This window comes from Rhinoderma darwinii, chromosome 2 (assembly GCF_050947455.1).
Source record: "Rhinoderma darwinii isolate aRhiDar2 chromosome 2, aRhiDar2.hap1, whole genome shotgun sequence".
Lineage (NCBI taxonomy): Eukaryota > Metazoa > Chordata > Amphibia > Anura > Rhinodermatidae > Rhinoderma > Rhinoderma darwinii.
Genome location: NC_134688.1, coordinates 252,282,927 through 252,300,514, shown reverse-complemented (window position 1 = coordinate 252,300,514; position 17,588 = coordinate 252,282,927). Strand labels below are relative to the sequence as shown.

At 44.9% G+C, this 17,588-nt stretch overlaps 1 protein-coding gene across 1 annotated transcript in view; it reads left to right on the top strand.

Annotated features, from left to right (window-relative positions):
- Positions 1 to 17,588, top strand: part of LCK (LCK proto-oncogene, Src family tyrosine kinase) — a 79,758-nt gene that overhangs the window by 17,904 nt on the left and 44,266 nt on the right. Inside the window, exons 4-7 of the mRNA XM_075850484.1 lie at positions 1,477 to 1,575; positions 12,070 to 12,173; positions 12,347 to 12,496; positions 13,682 to 13,834. Coding sequence (XP_075706599.1) covers positions 1,477 to 1,575; positions 12,070 to 12,173; positions 12,347 to 12,496; positions 13,682 to 13,834 — 506 coding nt within the window. The remainder of the gene's footprint in view (positions 1 to 1,476; positions 1,576 to 12,069; positions 12,174 to 12,346; positions 12,497 to 13,681; positions 13,835 to 17,588) is intronic.

The following is a 17,588-nucleotide window of genomic DNA, read 5'->3' as shown; positions in this document are numbered from 1 at the left end:
CAGGGGGGGTGGCTGTGTGGCGTTCCCTACAGGGGGGGTGGCTGTATGGCGTTCCCTACAGGGGGGGAGCTGTATGGCGTTCCCTACAGGGGGGGGAGCTGTATGGCGTTCTCTACAGGGGGGGCTGTATGGCGTTCCCTACAGGGGGGGCTGTATGGTGTTCTCTACAGGGGGGGCTGTATGGCGTTCTCTGCAGGGGGGCTGTATGGCGTTATCTACAGGGGGCTGTATGGCGTTCTCTACAAGGGGATGTATGGCGCTATCTACAGAGGGGGGGCTGTATAGCGTTATCTACAGAGGGGGGGGCTGTAAAAAAGGCACTATCTACAAGGGGGGGGTTGTGTGACACCCAGGGGAGGGGGGGCCCCAGTCAAAAGTTTGCTATGGGGCCCAGTCTTTCCTAGTTACGCCCCTGCATAGCATCCACCTTTATTTTCAAATTCACTTATTGACAAAATGCTCATTTACATCATAACATCAATAAATAACCAAAAATATATAACTCAGATATGTAACATACACTGAATGCACATTTTTAGCCCGAGTTATACTATGGGGTAAAGATGTACATCATAGTTACATAGTTACATAGTTAGTATGGCTAAAAAAAGACACATGTCCATCAAGTTCAACCAAGGGACGGGAAAAAGGAAGGGAAAAATTTCTACACATAGGAGCTAATACTTATTTGTTCTAGGAAATTATCTAACCCTTTTTTAAAGCCATCTACTGTCCCTGCTGTGACCAGCTCCTGCGGTAGGCTATTCCATAGATTCACAGTTCTTACAGTAAAGAAGGCTTGTCGCCTCTGCAGGTTGAACCTTTTTTTCTCCAGACGGAGGGAGTGCCCCCTTGTTTTTTGAGGGGGTTTTACATGGAACAGGATTTCACCATATTTTTTGTATGTGCCATTAATATACTTATATAAATTAATCATGTCCCCCCTTAGTCGTCTTTTTTCAAGGCTAAATAGGTTTAATTATTTTAATCTTTCCTCATAACTTAGATTCTCCATGCCCCTAATTAGCTTCGTTGCTCTTCTTTGGCAAGGCAGCATCTCTCATCATGGACTAATCTGTAACTGTTACGGAACCATTACCGTTTGCCTCTATCATGGACCCAAGGGCACCAAAATCAGTTTTAATTCAATATATTCCTAGTAATTTTTGCCCAAACGGAGTCCACATTTTCTTTATACTCCAAATATAGTGCCCACCCTTCCTCGTGCTCCTATATCCAAATTTACTGCCTCCAAGGACACCCATTTCCCCATTTCCCTTACACATGCTGCTACAACTAACCCCCAACTCGATGTTATTAACAATTGAGAGTGGGCGGGAACTTTGCTTCTTCCTGGCGCTAACTGCACTGGATCCCACTCCATGTGTACTGCTTATTTAAACCCTCCTCCTCAGTTTTTTGGTCAAATGTGTTTGGCCACTTTAATTCAGATTTTGTAATTTTTTTCCCTTACAGAACTGGAGAGTGGTGGAATGCGAAGTCCTTGCGCACAGGAGAAGAAGGACTTGTGCCATATAATTTTGTAACATCTTTAACTGGAGTTGCATCTGAACGGTAAGTATTCATTCATACTCTCGGACCCGCACCTATATCGAGAATTGGCAACAGAATCTATCAGACATTTTTGTGATTTCCTGTGGACGTGCCATAAATGTCTAAGATGGGAAAACCCCTTTAATACAGTACAGTGAAATCAAGTGACTCGCCGGTGACATCTTCTCAGATTGGAGACGTTCACTTTCCCTTTCCTTTTTCATTCGGTCCAGAATGTCATGATGAATTTTCCCGGCCATAAATCACCTCAAACATCTTTGTCTCCTCACTTTTCTAGCACCTCCTCACCTATTCTCCACTCTCTACAAAAACTCACCATTTTTAGTGGCCCAGATGAATATAATGCCCCCTATTGGTGCCACACACTATAATAGTATCACCCTTAAGGCCCCGCACAGGAATAGTGCTCCCCTTAGTACCCCACACAGTAATAGTGCCCCTCTGTACTCCCTAGAAAGGAATGCCTCCGTATGTGCACCCACACAGTGGCAACTCCTGTAGATATTGCCACACCCCATGTAGATAGTGCCACTCAGCCCCCTGTAGATAGTGCCACTCTGCCCCCTTTTAGATTGTGCCACAGTCCTCCTTGTACATAGTGCCACCCCCCTTATAGATAGGGCCACACACACCCCCTTGTAGATAGTGCCCCTTAAACAACTAAAAAAAACTTGTACTTACCTAGGCCGAAGCTTAAATCCCCAGAAGGTCTTTGGTTAATTCTCCAAGATGCTTGGAACAACCTTCCTGCCGAGTTCCTACAAAAACTATGTGCAAGTGTACCTAGAAGAATTGATGCTGTTTTGAAGACAAAGGGTAGTCACACCAAATATTGATTTGATTTTTCTCTCCTGTTAATTCACTTTGTACTTTGTTAATTGATAAAGAGAACTATTTGAGATATATATATATATATATATATATATATATATATATATATATATATATATATATATACTAGTCATTCTCAATGAATTAGAATATCATCAAAAAGTAAATTTATTTCAGTAATTCAATTCAAAAAGTGAAACTCATATATTATATAGATTCATTACACACAAAGTGATCTAATTCCACAGCAATTTTTTTATTTTAATGTTGATGATTATGGCTAACAGATAACAGATACAGAAAACCTAAAATAAATTTAGTCTCTCAGAAAAGTAGAATATGAAATAATCCCAATTTCAAAAATGATTTTTAATACCGAAATATTGGCCTACTGAAGAGTATGTACAGTATATGTACTCAATACTTGGTCGGGGATCCTTTTGCATGAATGTGGTGTGGCATGGAGGCGATCAGCCTGTGGCACTGCTGAGGTGTTATGGAAGCCCAGGTTGATTTGATAGCCGCCTTCAGCTCATCTGCATTGTTGGGTCTGGTGTCTCTCATCTTCCTCTTGACAATACCTCATAGATTCTCTATGGGGTTTAGGTCAGGCGAGTTTGCTAGCCAATCAAGCACAGTGATACTGTGGTTATTAAACCAGATATTGGTACTTTTGGCAGTGTGGGCAGGTGCCAAGTCCTGCTGGAAAATGAAATCAGCATCTCCATAAAGCTTGTCAGCAGAGGAAAGCATGAATTGCTCTAAAATTTCCTGGTAGATGGCTGAGTTGACTCTGGACTTGATATAACACAGTGGACCAACACCAGCAAATGACCCCAAACCATCACTGACTGTGGATACTTCACACTGGACCGCAAGCAACTTGATTGAGTGCCTCTCCACTCTTCCTCCAGACTCTGGGACCCTGATTTTCAAATGAAATGCAAAATTTACTTTAATTTGAAAACAGGACTTTGGACCACTGAGCAACAGACCAGTCCTTTTTCTCCTTAGCCCAGGTAAGACTCTTCTGATGTTGTCTCAAGGAATGATTCTTTTTTTTTTTGTAAATTCTTTTATTTTGTTTTTAAAGCATAAAGAAAAACAGACAATATACTCAGTACACACTAAGTCGGTATTGACATCGGCCTCAGGCCAGTAACTTGCATAACAAAAGTGCATAACATTACAATGAAAGGCAGTATACCGCTCAGAATATTATTTGAAGAAAGGCAGATATGCACCCTGAACCCGCAGCGATGCAAAATACTCCGTAGTCGAGCAGAGATACAGTAAAAGGAAGAAAGAAAAAGCGGGGACAGAAGGGGAGAGAGAGAGGGAGAGGAACGCACCTGACATAATTGGGCCTATAGAAGAGGTCAAGAGGCCATGATGGCCTTGTATTCCACAGAGGATTGAAAACGGATCCATTCACGCCAAGTTCTGAGGAAGGCTGCATGGGACCCTTTCATTGAAGCCGTGAGGTCCTCCATTCTCATAATCTCCTGGATCTTGTCACACCACATGCCAACTTAGCGCCTATACATGGACAACGGCATCTCACACAGATGGAGCAGGAAAAGGTCTGGTGACCTCGGGAGGGGGAAATCCGTGAATTTCGAGGAAATGCGCCACACCTCGGACCAGAAATCAGCCAGGAGGGGGCAGTCCCAAAAAATATGCAAGATCGTACCCACATGGTCGCCACATCTCCAGCACAGAGGCAAAACCGCTGGAATCATTGCATGCAATCTGGAAGGCACCCTATACCAACGAGACAGAATCTTGAACCCTGCCTCCTGATATCTACTGGCCATTGAGGACTTATGTGTCATGGTAAACAAACGCTCCCGTTGTTCGGGAGTGAATGATAGACCCAAATCCCTTTCTCAACTGAGCAGGTAAGATGGGGAGGGCAGATTGGAGGGCGAGATCAGAAGAGCGTAGAGTTTAGACAGTGAATGGCGCACCGTGCTCGTGCCTGTGCATAAAATTTCAAATGGGGAGCCCTCCCGCGAGTACGCCGCCGGATTAGCTATGGACACCAGGTAATGTCAAGGAATGATTCTTGACAATCCTATCAAGGCTGCGGTTATCCCTGTTGCTTGTGCAACTTTTTCTACCACACTTTTTCATCTCTCTCAACTTTCCATTAATATGCTTGGATAAAGCACTCTGTGAACAGCCAGGTTCTTTAGCAATGTCCGTTTGTGGCATACCCTCCTCGTAGAGGGTGTCAATGTGTAAAGGATCTGCCAGACACAGCTTCTGTGTCGACGCCCGTGGGTAATTTTTTCTGCACCTGCTCCTAAGTCTGAGAAAGTGACTCCATCTTCTACCACTCAGGCTGGCAGGCTTAGGAGTGGGAGAGCCTATCACAGCCTGGCCAGACGGAGCTAGCTCCCGCCCTCTGTCTATTTATACCTACATTTCCTGCTCCTCCTTTGCCTGTGATTCTTTCCTGTTTCCTGGCTCTGCTGCTGCTGCTTGAACTATTTGTCCCTGCTTCATATTGACCCTGGCTTACTGACTACTCTCCTGCTCTGCGTGTGGTACCTCGTACACTCCTGGTTAACTCGGCTCGTTCACTACTCTCCTGCTCTGCATTTGGTACCTCGTACACTCCTGGTTTGACTCGGCTCGTTCACTACTCTTGTTGCTCACGGTGTTGCCGTGGGCAACTGCCCCATTTCCCTTAGCTTCTGTGTACCCTTGTCTGTTTGTCTGTCGTGCACTTATTGAGTGTAGGGACCGTCGCCCAGTTGTACGCCGTCGCCTAGGACGGGCCGTTGCAAGTAGGCAGGGACTGAGTGGCGGGTAGATTAGGGCTCACCTGTCTGTCTCCCTTCCCCATCATTACATAATCACAGGCCCATATACCTTTTCTACCCTGGTCCCTGACACAACTATGGACCCCCTTGAGACCCTGGCTCAGCAAATGCAGGGCCTCTCCCTACAGGTCCAAGCCCTGGCTCAGAGGGGCAACCTGAATGATGCTACCCTGGTAGTGCCCTCCACCTCACCTCTTGAACCCCACCTCAAGTTGCCTGACCGGTTCTCAGGGGACCGGAAGACCTTTTTCTCCTTTCGGGAGAGTTGTAGGCTCTATTTCCGTTTAAACCCCTACTCCTCAGGTTCTGAGAGTCAGCGAGTGGGTATAATTATGTCCCGGCTCCAGGACGGGCCCCAAGAATGGGCCTTTTCCTTGGCTCCTGACGCCCCTGAACTTTCCTCTGTTGATCTTTTTTTTCTGCTCTCGGGCTCATATATGACGAGACTGACAAGACTGCCTTTGCCGAAAGTCAGCTGGTGACCTTACATCAGGGTAAGAGACCCGTTGAGGAGTACTGTTCTGATTTTAGGAAGTGGTGTATAGCTTCTCGATGGAATGACCCTGCCTTGAGGTGCCAGTTTAGATTGGGTCTGTCGAACGCCCTGAAAGACCTGTTAGTTAGCTATCCCTCTTCTGACTCCCTAGATCAGGTTATGGCTTTAGCGGTACGTCTTGACCGACATCTCAGGGAACGACGACTTGAACGTTTTGGTGCCTTCTCTTCTGACCCCCCTCATGATGGCTCCTGAGGTTCCGTTGCTTCGTTCTTCCACGGAAAACTCGGATGAACCTATACAACTCGGGGCCTCCGTGTCTCCCCAACAACGTAGAGAGTTCTGCAGGAAGAATGGTCTCTGCTTCTACTGTGGGGATGACAAGCATCAAGTGAACAACTGTCCTAGGCGTAAGAATAAGCAGCCGAAAAGCTTCCGCGCCTAAGTGATCATCGGGGAGGTCACTTGGGCGCACAGGTATTTCCCGTAAATATGAAACCTAATAAAATCTTGCTTTCTTGCTTCCCTTTCAGGTCTATTTTGGTGGTAGGTCTGCTACCGGCAGTGCCTTCGTGGATTCAGGGTCTTCTGCTAATATTATGTCTGTGGAATTTGCTATGTCTCTAGCTATGCCATTGATTGACTTGCCTAAACATGTCCCGGTAGTGGGTATCGACTCCACTCCTCTTGCTAATGGTTATTTTACGCAGCATACCCCTGTTTTTGAACTCCTTGTTGGCTCCATGCATTTGGAGTAGTGCTCTGTACTGGTGATGCAGGGATTATCGTCCGATTTGGTATTAGGCCTTCCCTGGTTGCAGATGCATAATCGCACGTTTAACTGGAATACTGGGGATCTTACCAAATGGGGTAATGAATGCATGACGTCATGTTTTTCTGTTAATTTAATTTCTCTCCCTGAGGAGGTGAACACTCTACCTGAGTTTATTCAGGACTTCGCAGATGTTTTTTCTAAACAGGCCTCCGAAGTATTACCTCCTCATAGGGAATACGATTGCGCAATCGATTTGGTACCAGGAGCTAAGCTCCCTAAGGGTAGGATATTTAATCTCTCTTGTCCCGAACGTGAGGCCATGAGAGAGTATATCCAGGAATTCCTGGCCAAGGGTTACATTCGCCCCTCTACTTCTCCGGTAGGTGATGGCTTCTTCTTCGTAGGGAAGAAGGATGGTGGTCTTAGGCCGTGCATTGACTACCGAAACTTGAATAAGGTCACTGTAAGGAACCAGTATCCCCTTCCTTTGATTCCTGATCTCTTCAATCAGGTTCAGGGGGCCCAATGGTTCTCTAAGTTTGATTTACGGGGGCTTATAACCTTATCCGCATCAAAGAGGGGGATGAGTGGAAGACTGCGTTTAACACGCCCGAAGGTCATTTAGAATACCTTGTCATGCCCTTTGGGTTGTGTAATGCTCCCGCGGTCTTCCAGTATTTTATAAATGAGATTTTAAGAGACTACCTGGGGGTATTTCTTGTAGTGTACCTTGATGACATACTTGTGTTTTCCAAGGACTGGTTCTCCCACATTGAGCATGTCAGGAAGGTGCTCCAGGCCCTTCGGGAAAACAAACTGTTTGTTAAAACCGAAAAATGTGTGTTTGGGGTGCAGGAGATACCATTTTTGGGTCAAATCCTCACTCCTCATGAATTCCGCATGGACCCTGCCAAGGTTCAGGCTGTGGCTGAATGGGTCCAACCTGCCTCCCTGAAGGCGTTACAGTGCTTCCTGGGGTTTGCTAATTATTACAGGAGATTTATTGCGAACTTCTCGGTCATCGCTAAGCCTCTTACGGATCTTACTCGCAAAGGTGCTGATATCCGCCACTGGCCTCCAGAGGCGGTCCAGGCTTTTGAGGTCCTTAAGAAGTGCTTTATCTCGACCCCAGTGCTGATTCAGCCTAACCAAATGGAGCCATTCATCGTGGAGGTTGACGCCTCCGAAGTGGGAGTGGGTGCTGTTTTGTCCCAGGTCCCTCACCCATCTCCGTCCCTGTGCCTACTTCTCCAGGATGTTCTCGCCCACTGAGAGTAACTATGATATTGGCAACCGCGAACTCTTAGCCATTAAATGGGCATTTGAAGATTGTCGACCACTTCCTGGGGGGGGGGGGGCTAGGCACCAGGTAACGGTCCTTACCAACCACAAGAATCTGGTTTTCCTAGAATCTGCCCGGAGGCTAAACCCAAGACAAGCTCGATGGGCGTTATTTTTTACTAGATTCAACTTTTTGGTCACCTATAGGGCTGGGTCTAAAAATATTAAGGCTGATGCACTGTCGCATAGCTTCATGGCCAGCCCTCCTTCGGAGGAAGATCCTGCTTGTGTTTTGCCCCCAGGTATAATCATTTCCTCTGTTGATTCTGACTTAGTCTCCAAAATTGCGGCTGATCAAGGTTCAGCTCCCGGGAACCTTCCTGAGAACAAGCTGTTTGTTCCCATGCAATTCCGGCTAAGGATACTTAGGGAAAATCATGACTCTGCACTATCTGGCCATCCAGGCATCCTGGGTACCAAGCATCTCATTGCGAGAAACTATTGGTGGCCTGGGTTGCTTAGAGACGTTAAGGCCTACGTCGCCGCTTGTGAAATTTGTGCTAGGCCCAAGACTCCCAGGTCCCGACCAGCAGGCTTACTATGTTCTTTGCCCATTCCTCAGAGACCTTGGACCCATATCTCCATTGATTTTATCACCGATTTGCCTCCATCTCAAGGCAAGTCGGTGGTGTGGGTTGTAGTAGACCGCTTCTGTAAGATGTGCCATTTTGTGCCCCTCAAGAAACTACCCAATGCTAAGACGTTAGCTACCTTGTTTGTCAAACACATCCTGCGTCTCCATGGAGTTCCTGTCAATATTGTTTCTGACAGAGGGGTACAATTTGTTTCATTGTTTTGGAGAGCCTTCTGCAAAAAGTTGAAGATTGATCTGTCCTTCTCCTCAGCCTTCCATCCTGAAACTAATGGCCAAACGGAGAGTACTAATCAGTCTCTAGAACAATATTTAAGGTGTTTTATCTCTGACTGTCAATATGATTAGGTCTCCTTCATTTCCCTCGCCGAATTTTCCCTTAATAACCGGGTCAGTAACTCGTCAGGGGTCTCCCCCTTTTTCTGCAATTTTGGGTTTAATCCACGGTTCTCCTCCGTTTCACCTGGTGGTTCCAACAATCCCGAGGTAGATGTCGTTCATCGGGAATTGTGCACAGTCTGGGCCCAGGTTCAGAAGAACCTAGAGGCGTCCCAGAGCATACAAAAAACTCAGGCAGATAGAAGACGTTCTGCTAACCCCTTGTTTGTGGTCGGGGATCTGGTGTGTCTATCTTCAAAAAATTTGCGCCTTAAGGTCCCGTCAAAAAAATTTGCTCCCCGGTATATAGGGCCGTACAAGGTCATTGAAGTCCTTAACCCTGTCTCCTTCCGACTGGAGTTACCGCCGTCTTTTCGAATACACGACGTGATTCATGCCTCCCTCCTTAAACGCTGCTCCCCGTCCTTGGCTCCCTCGAGGAAACCTCTGGTCCCTGTTCTCACCCATGAAGGGGTAGAATTCGAGGTGGCCAAGATTGTGGACAGATGGATGGTCCAAGGCTCCCTCCAGTACCTGGTCCATTGGAGAGGATACGGGCCTGAGGAGAGGACTTGGGTACCCGCCCGGGATGTTCACGGTGGGGTATTGCTCAGGAGGTTCCATCTACGGTTCCCCAATAAGCCAGGGCCACCTAGAAATGGTCATGGGGCCCCTCATAAAAGGGGGGGTACTGTAAAGCTTCTGTGTCGACGCCCGTGGGTAATTTGTCTGCACCTGCTCCTAAGTCTGAGAGAGTGACTCCATCTTCTACCACTCAGGCTGGCAGGCTTAGGAGTGGGAGAGCCTATCACAGCCGGATCAGACGGAGCTGGCTCCCGCCCTCTGTCTATTTATACCTGCATTTCCTGCTCCTCCTTTGCCTGTGATTCTTTCCTGTTTCCTGGCTCTGCTGCTGCTTGAACTATTTGTCCCTGCTTCATATTGACCCTGGCTTACTGACTACTCTCCTGCTCTGCGTGTGGTACCTCGTACACTCCTGGTTGACTCGGCTCGTTCACTACTCTCCTGCTCTGCGTTTGGTACCTCGTACACTCCTGGTTTGATTCGGCTCGTTCACTACTCTTGTTGCTCACGGTGTTGCCATGGGCAACTGCCCCATTTCCCCTAGCTTCTGTGTACCCTTGTCTGTTTGTCTGTCGTGCCCTTATTGAGCGTCGGGACCATCGCCCAGTTGTATGCCGTCGCCTAGGACGGGCCGTTGCAAGTAGGCAGGGACTGAGTGGCGGGTAGATTAGGGCTCACCTGTCTGTCTCCCTTCCCCGTCATTACACAATGACTGTCTTCTGGACAACTGTCAAGTCAGCAGTCTTCCCCATGATTGTGTAGCCTACTGAACCAGCCTGTTGGACCATTTAAAGACTTAGGAAACCTTTGCAAGTGTTTTGTGTTGATTAGTTGATTAGAGTGTAACACCATGAGTCTACAATCTTGAAATGTTACCTAATATTCAAATTTTCTGAGAGACTAAATTTTGGGTTTTCAATAACTGTTAGCCATAATCATCAACATTAATCCCTTAGTGACCAACAATACGCCTTTTCACGTTCGTCACTAAGGGGCCTTAGGCTAGGCTTACGCCTTTTCACGTGAGCCTAGTCTAAGTCCTGCACGGGTCTCCCGTGCAGGCTGGAGCCGGGGCTCAGCTGTCTGATGACAGCTGGGCTCCTGCTCCAACACCCGCGATCGAAGTCTACTTCGATCGCGGGCGTTTAACTCGTTAAATGCCGCCATCAATAGCGACCGCGACATTTAACTTGTTTACAGAAGGAGTGAGATACCTCTGTCACCAATTGGCGGCCCGCAAATGCAATCACGGGTCTCCGATGGGTTGTCATGGCAGGCGGGGGCTTGATAAAAGCCCCCAGGTCTGCCCTGGACATATGCCTGTTAGGACGCACCGGAGGCACGTCCTAACAGATTGCCTGTCAGATTTACACTGACAGGCAATAATGCTCTGGTATACGAAGTATACCAAACCATTATTGCAGCGATCTGAAGATCGCACAGTAAAGTCCCCTAGTGGGACTAATGAAATAAATAATAAATGTGAAATAAAGATTATTAATAAAAATTACAGTAAAAAAATAAATAAAACCATTTTTGTCCATAATAAGTGGTTTTTATTTAGTAAAATTGTAAAAAATAAATAAAAGTACACATATATGGTATCGCCGCGACCGTAATGACTCCATTAATAAAGTTAATATGTAATTTAAACCGCAAGGTGAACACCGTAAAAAAAAACACAAAAAACAATGGCGAAATTGCAATTTTTTTCCATTGCTCCCCAAAAAAGTCATAATAAAATGAATCAATAAGTCCCATGCACACCAAAACAGTACCAATCAAAACTACGTCTTGTCCCGCAGAAAACAAGCCCAAAAAATCACTACAGTGATGGAAAAATAAAAAAGTTACAGCTCTTGGAAAGCAACGATGCAAAAACAAATTATTTTAGTTCAAAAGTGTTTTTATTGTGCAAAACTCATAAAACATAAAAAACCTCTACATATGTGGTATCGCCGTAATCGTACCGACCCATAGAATAAAGGTAACATGTTATTTACGCCGCACAGTGAACGGCGTCAATTTAAAACCGCATAGAACAATGGTGGAATTTCAGGTTTTTTTTTATAATCCCCCCAAAAAAAGTTAATAAAAGTTAATAAAAAAATTATATGTACCCTAATATGGTGCTATTAAAAAGTACAACTAATCCCGCAAAAAAACAAGTCCTCATACAGCAATGTAGACGAAAAAATAAAAAAGTTATAGCTCTTGGAATGCGACTATAGAAAAACGAATAAAATAGATTGGTCATTAGGGCCTAAAGAAATGCTGGAAATGGATCAATCTATGTGTAATGGATCTATTTAATATGAGTTTCACATTTTGAATTGAATTACTGAAATCAATGAACTTCTTAATGATACTCTAATTCATTGAGAAAGATTAGTACACATATACACTAATAATATATATTTTTATGTGTATGTATATATATATATATATATATATATACATATATATAATTTTTTTTATTTATTATTTTTTTTTTTCTCAATTGCATTTTTACGAAACACCATATACAAGTTTTATAAGTGTTGTAAGCATTGATCATCAACATGGACTGGTCAAATTGCAACATGTTACATTTTATTTTAGTATGTTTTGTTTGTAGTGTAAAAAAGGTGTTTCTTATTAAAATGTCCCAACCTGTTCATTTTAGTTGGTTCTTCAAAGATCTGGGTCGGAAAGATGCAGAGCGTCAGCTCTTAGCACCAGGAAACCAGAAAGGATCTTTCCTTCTCCGAGAGAGTGAGACAAATAAAGGTATTGTTTTATATTGTAAATAGGCAAGTAAAGTACATTGGAATATTCTTCTCTGAGTTGAGTTTTTGATGGGTTATTTAATGTTCGTTGTACTCTATAAAAAAAATTATGAAAAGCTTTATCCTTTCACTTTGAATGAATCCCTCTTTTTGTTGATTCTTGCACCATTCCAGGCTCTTACTCATTGTCTGTACGAGATCTAGATCAGAATCATGGAGAGGTAGTGAAACATTACAAGATTCGCAACTTGGATAATGGAGGATTCTATATTTCTCCTCGAATAACTTTCAAAAACCTTCAGGAACTTGTGCAACATTATTCTGGTAAAAAAAAATATCTTTAATTCTGTTAAAGTTACTATCCAGGGCATTTTGCATTTAGTTACAAAATTCAACTGTACATGGATGCTACGCAGTACAAAGCAATTACATTTAAAGCATACCTATAGTTTACATTTGTTTTTGCATAAATCAGTAGTGCATGTGAAAACATGAAACTTTATATATTTTGTTAGACGAAAAGTACAACTGCCTGTAGTTCTCCTTTCCCAGCCTGTAGGCTCCTTGTAAATATAGAGCAATACAGTAGATATAAAATATGGAAGAGGGGAGAAGGGGGCATGCAGATACAGTTTCTCACACGTGTTTCAGTGAAACAGCAGCAAGATGGATATATCTGATTGGCTCAGAGTACATAGCACAACTCTAAGGGTATGTTCACACGTAGTCAACAAAAACGTCTGAAAATCCAGAGCTGTTTTCAAGGGAAAACAGACCCTGCTTGTCAGACGTTTTTTGACCAACTCGCATTTTTCGCGCCGTTTTCGCTGCGTTTTTTACGTCCGTTTATGGAGCTGTTTTCATTGGAGTCTATGAGAAAACAGCTCCAAAAACGTCCAAAGAAGTGTCCTGCACTTCTTTTGACGAGGCTGTATTTTTACGCGTCGTTGTTTGACAGCTGTCAAACGACGACGCGTAAATGACAGGTCGTCTGCACAGTACGTCGGCAAACCCATTCAAATGAATGGGCAGATCTTTGCCGACGTATTGGAGCCGTATTTTCAGACGTAAAACGAGGCATAATACGCCTCGTATACGTCTGAAATTTGGCCGTGTGAACATACCCTAACACAGGGAAGAACCTGCTCACTCAGCAAGCATGGTGAGAGGACATTTGCATTTACAAAATCTAGTAGAGGGAATGAAAAACACCCACAATATGCCGGTTAGAAAAAATTACCAGCTGCACTACATCTAATACACATCTGCCTAATGAGTAATTTTAATTTTTTGTTGTAATAGGAACTTTTTAATAGGAATTTGTAGAATTGATGAGTCATAGGATCATAAATCCTTTTTTTTTCTTCATATCTATGGCCATAAAGGGAAATAAAGCACTAATTACAGTTTAAATACTGTTTTCACAATTGCCAATGAATTCACAAATAACTCCATAGGTATAGTGCTGTACATAGTAATTTAATATCTCATATTTGGTATTTCAACTAGGTACCTCGGATGGATTGTGCACCTTACTGAAGGAACCATGTCAGACTCAAAGGCCACAAAAGCCCTGGTGGGGTGATGAATGGGAAATTGCACGCAGTTCACTTCAGCTGGTGAAAAAACTAGGTGCAGGGCAGTTTGGCGAAGTTTGGATGGGTAAGTAAATCTATTTACATCTGTCACGATCCTGGGGTATATGGACCCACTCGGCCGATCCGCCGTAGCGGAGTGGCAACTGGCTAAACAGTATATGCAGATGTCTTAGCACAAATGTACCTAGAACGAAAAAATATCTCGATCCAGCGCTGGGTTTAAAAGGAAATATTTTCCACTTTATTTAAAGTTATTAAAAAAATTGCAGTGAGCACATAGGGGTGGATCCGTGGGTACCTGTAAGAGTTCAGATGGACACGAGGTGTAGTAGACGCTTTAGCACAGATGATTAGTGGAAGAGATTATGCTTGGCGTGGCAGATGATGCTTGGCGTGGCAAATGGCACAGGACATGGCAGATGACACTGGATGTGGCAGATAACACTGATTGTAGCTGATGACACAACACGACTCCAACACTAGACTTCAGCTCAAGAACAAACACAGTTACAGGATACGGGAACACTGGGAACAGGATACAAATAAGGGACCGTTTGCTATACGAACATGTGTAGACAACAATGCTCAGGCAAGGAGTGGAAGGGCAGAGCCCTTTTTATAGTCCAGGGTGATCTGGGGATTGGTTAGGGAACTTTTTAGATGTGCATGCGCTGACCCTTTAAGGCCGAGAACGTGCGTGCGCACACACCTGCAGGGCAGTACGGCCACGTGTGCTGGCGTCTCTGGGGAGGGAGACGCCGGCAGGAAGTCAAAGATCTGCGGTCCAGACCGTGAGAGGAATTTCTTAATGAGGATAGGAGCATTAAAGAGGCTCTGTCACCAGATTTTGCAACCCCTATCTGCTATTGCAGCAGATAGGCGCTGCAATGTAGATTACAGTAACGTTTTTATTTTTAAAAAACGAGCATTTTTGGCCAAGTTATGACCATTTTTGTATTTATGCAAATGAGGCTTGCAAAAGTACAACTGGGCGTGTTGAAAAGTAAAAGTACAACTGGGCGTGTATTATGTGCGTACATCGGGGCGTTTTTACTTCTTTTACTAGCTGGGCGTTCTGACGAGAAGTATCATCCACTTCTCTTCAGAACGCCCAGCTTCTGGCAGTGCAGACACAGCCGTGTTCTCGAGAGATCACGCTGTGTCGTCACTCACAGGTCCTGCATCGTGTCGGACAAGCGAGGACACATCGGCACCAGAGGCTACAGTTGATTCTGCAGCAGCATCGGCGTTTGCAGGTAAGTCGATGTAGCTACTTACCTGCAAACGCTGATGTTGCTGCAGAATCAACTGTAGCCTCTGGTGCCGATGTGTCCTCGCTCGTCTGACACGATGCAGGACCTGGGGAAGTGACGTCACAGCGTGATCTGCCAGAAGCTGGGCGTTCTGAAGAGAAGTGGATGATACTTCTCGTCAGAACGCCCAGCTAGTAAAAGAAGTAAAAACGCCCCGATGTACGCACATAATACACGCCCAGTTGTACTTTTACTTTTCAACACGCCCAGTTGTACTTTTGCAAGCCTCATTTGCATAAATACAAAAATGGTCATAACTTGGCCAAAAATGCTCGTTTTTTAAAAATAAAAACGTTACTGTAATCTACATTGCAGCGCCTATCTGCTACAATAGCAGATAGGGGTTGCAAAATCTGGTGACAGAGCCTCTTTAAGGTTTTCTTCTGACTCCCAAGACCTCTTCTCAAGACCAAACCCTTTCCAGTCCACCAGATAGAAAGTCTTTCTTCCTACTCTCTTGTAGTCCAGAATCTCCTTCACCTAGAAGACGTCAGAAGAACCGCTGGGAGCAACTGCAGAACTAGGAAATTTACTATAGCAGTTCAGAATCACAGGCTTAAGGAGGGACACATGGAACGATTTGGGAATCCTGAGAGTAGAAGGCAGCCGAAGCTTATAGGACACAGGGTTTATTCATTGCAAGACTTTGAAAGGGCTGAGGAATTTGGGAGCGAACTTGTGAGAAGGCATCTTGAGACGAATGTTTCTTGAGGATAGCCAGACCTTGACTCAGGGAGAAAATGGAGGAGGAACCTTTATTATTATTATTATTTCGGCATGCTTTTTCATGCGATCAACTGCCTGAAGGATCGCAGACTTGGTTTGCTGCCAGATGTGAAGGAATGTCCCAAATGAAGAATTAGCTGCCAGTACTTGAGTCATGGCTGGCACAAGAAGAGTAACTCGTGAATGCTGACTGTACAAAATGTAGAAAGGAGAAGAGGCAGTAGACTCACTTGTATGGTTATTGTAAGAGAAATCTGCCCAAGGCAGAAGTTGTACGCAATTGTCATGTTGGTCAGAAACATAATGACGAAGGTAATTCTCTAATATTTGATTGGTCCTCTCCACTTGACCATTAGACTGTGGGTTATAGGCAGAAGAGAAGTCCAGATTCACATCTAGCAGATTGCACAGGGCTCTCCAGAATTTGGACGTGAACTGTGCACACCAGTTCGAGACCATATGGAGAGGCAGTCTGTGCATATGAAAGATGTGCAGAATGAACAGATTTGCCACACGTGGGGCAGAAGGAAGGCCAGTCAAAGGAACGAAATGTGCAATTTTAGAGAAACGGTCCACCACTACCCAGACAGTAGTACATTCAGCCGAAGTGGGAACGTCTGTAATAAAGTCGATAGCGATATGTTGCCAAAGGGCATCTGGCACTGGCAGGGGTAGGAGCAGACTAGCAGGATTGGAATGGGTAGACTTTTTTAAGGCACAGTTCGTACAGGAGGAAACATAGTCCACAACATCTCTAGGCAGCATGGGCCACCAGTAGTGACGAGATATCAAGTCCCGTGTCTTATGGACACCAGAGTGCCCAGCCAGTTTGGAATTGTGTCCCCAGAGGAGAATTCTCTTCCTTTCTGCAGGATGAACAAAAGTCTTTCCGGGGTGAATGTCTCCAATTTGCAGAGGGTTAGCGGCAAAAATCCTGGAAGGAGCTATTATATATTGAGGAATTTCCTCAGAGTCATCAGTTTCAAATGACCAAAACAGGGCATCAGCTTTCACATTTTTGTCTGCAGGGCAGAAGTGTAGCAGGAATTGGAATCGGGTGAAAAACAGCGTCAATCTGGCTTGACGAGGATTTAGTCGTAGTGCAGACTGTAGGTACGTGAGGTTCCTGTGATACGTATAAATGATGATAGTATGAATAACGCCCTCCAGCAAGTGTCTCCACTCCTCCAAGGCCAACTTTATGGCCAGTAACTTCTGATCCCCGATGGAGTAGTTGCGCTCTGCAGGAGACAATAGTATGGAGAAGAAGCCACAAGCCACTGTCTTACCCTTGGAGTTTCTTTGAAACAGCAGTGCTCCAGCACCAATGGAAGATGCATCAACCTCTGGATAGAACTGTCGAGACGAGTCAGGATGGTGAAGAACTGGGGCTGAAGTGAAGGCGCTCTTGAGGCTGGTAAATGCTGACTCTGCCTCCGGAGGCCAAACCTTGGCATTCACCCTCTTCTTAGTGAGAGCTGAGATTGGAGCAGTCAGAGACGAGAAGTTTGGGATAAATTGCCGGTAGAAATTTGCGAATCCCAGAAATCGTGTATAGCCCGAAGGCCCTGTAGACATGTCCACTCTAAGACGGACTTCACCTTCTCTGGATCCATCTTAAGTCCATGATTGGAGACAATGTAGCCCAGGAAGGGCAGAGAGTTTCTCTCGAACACACACTTTTCGAATTTAGCATATAGGCGATTCCCCCTTATCCGCAACAGGACTTGACGAACATGCTTCCAATGCGTCGTCAGATCTGGTGAGTAGATCAGTATG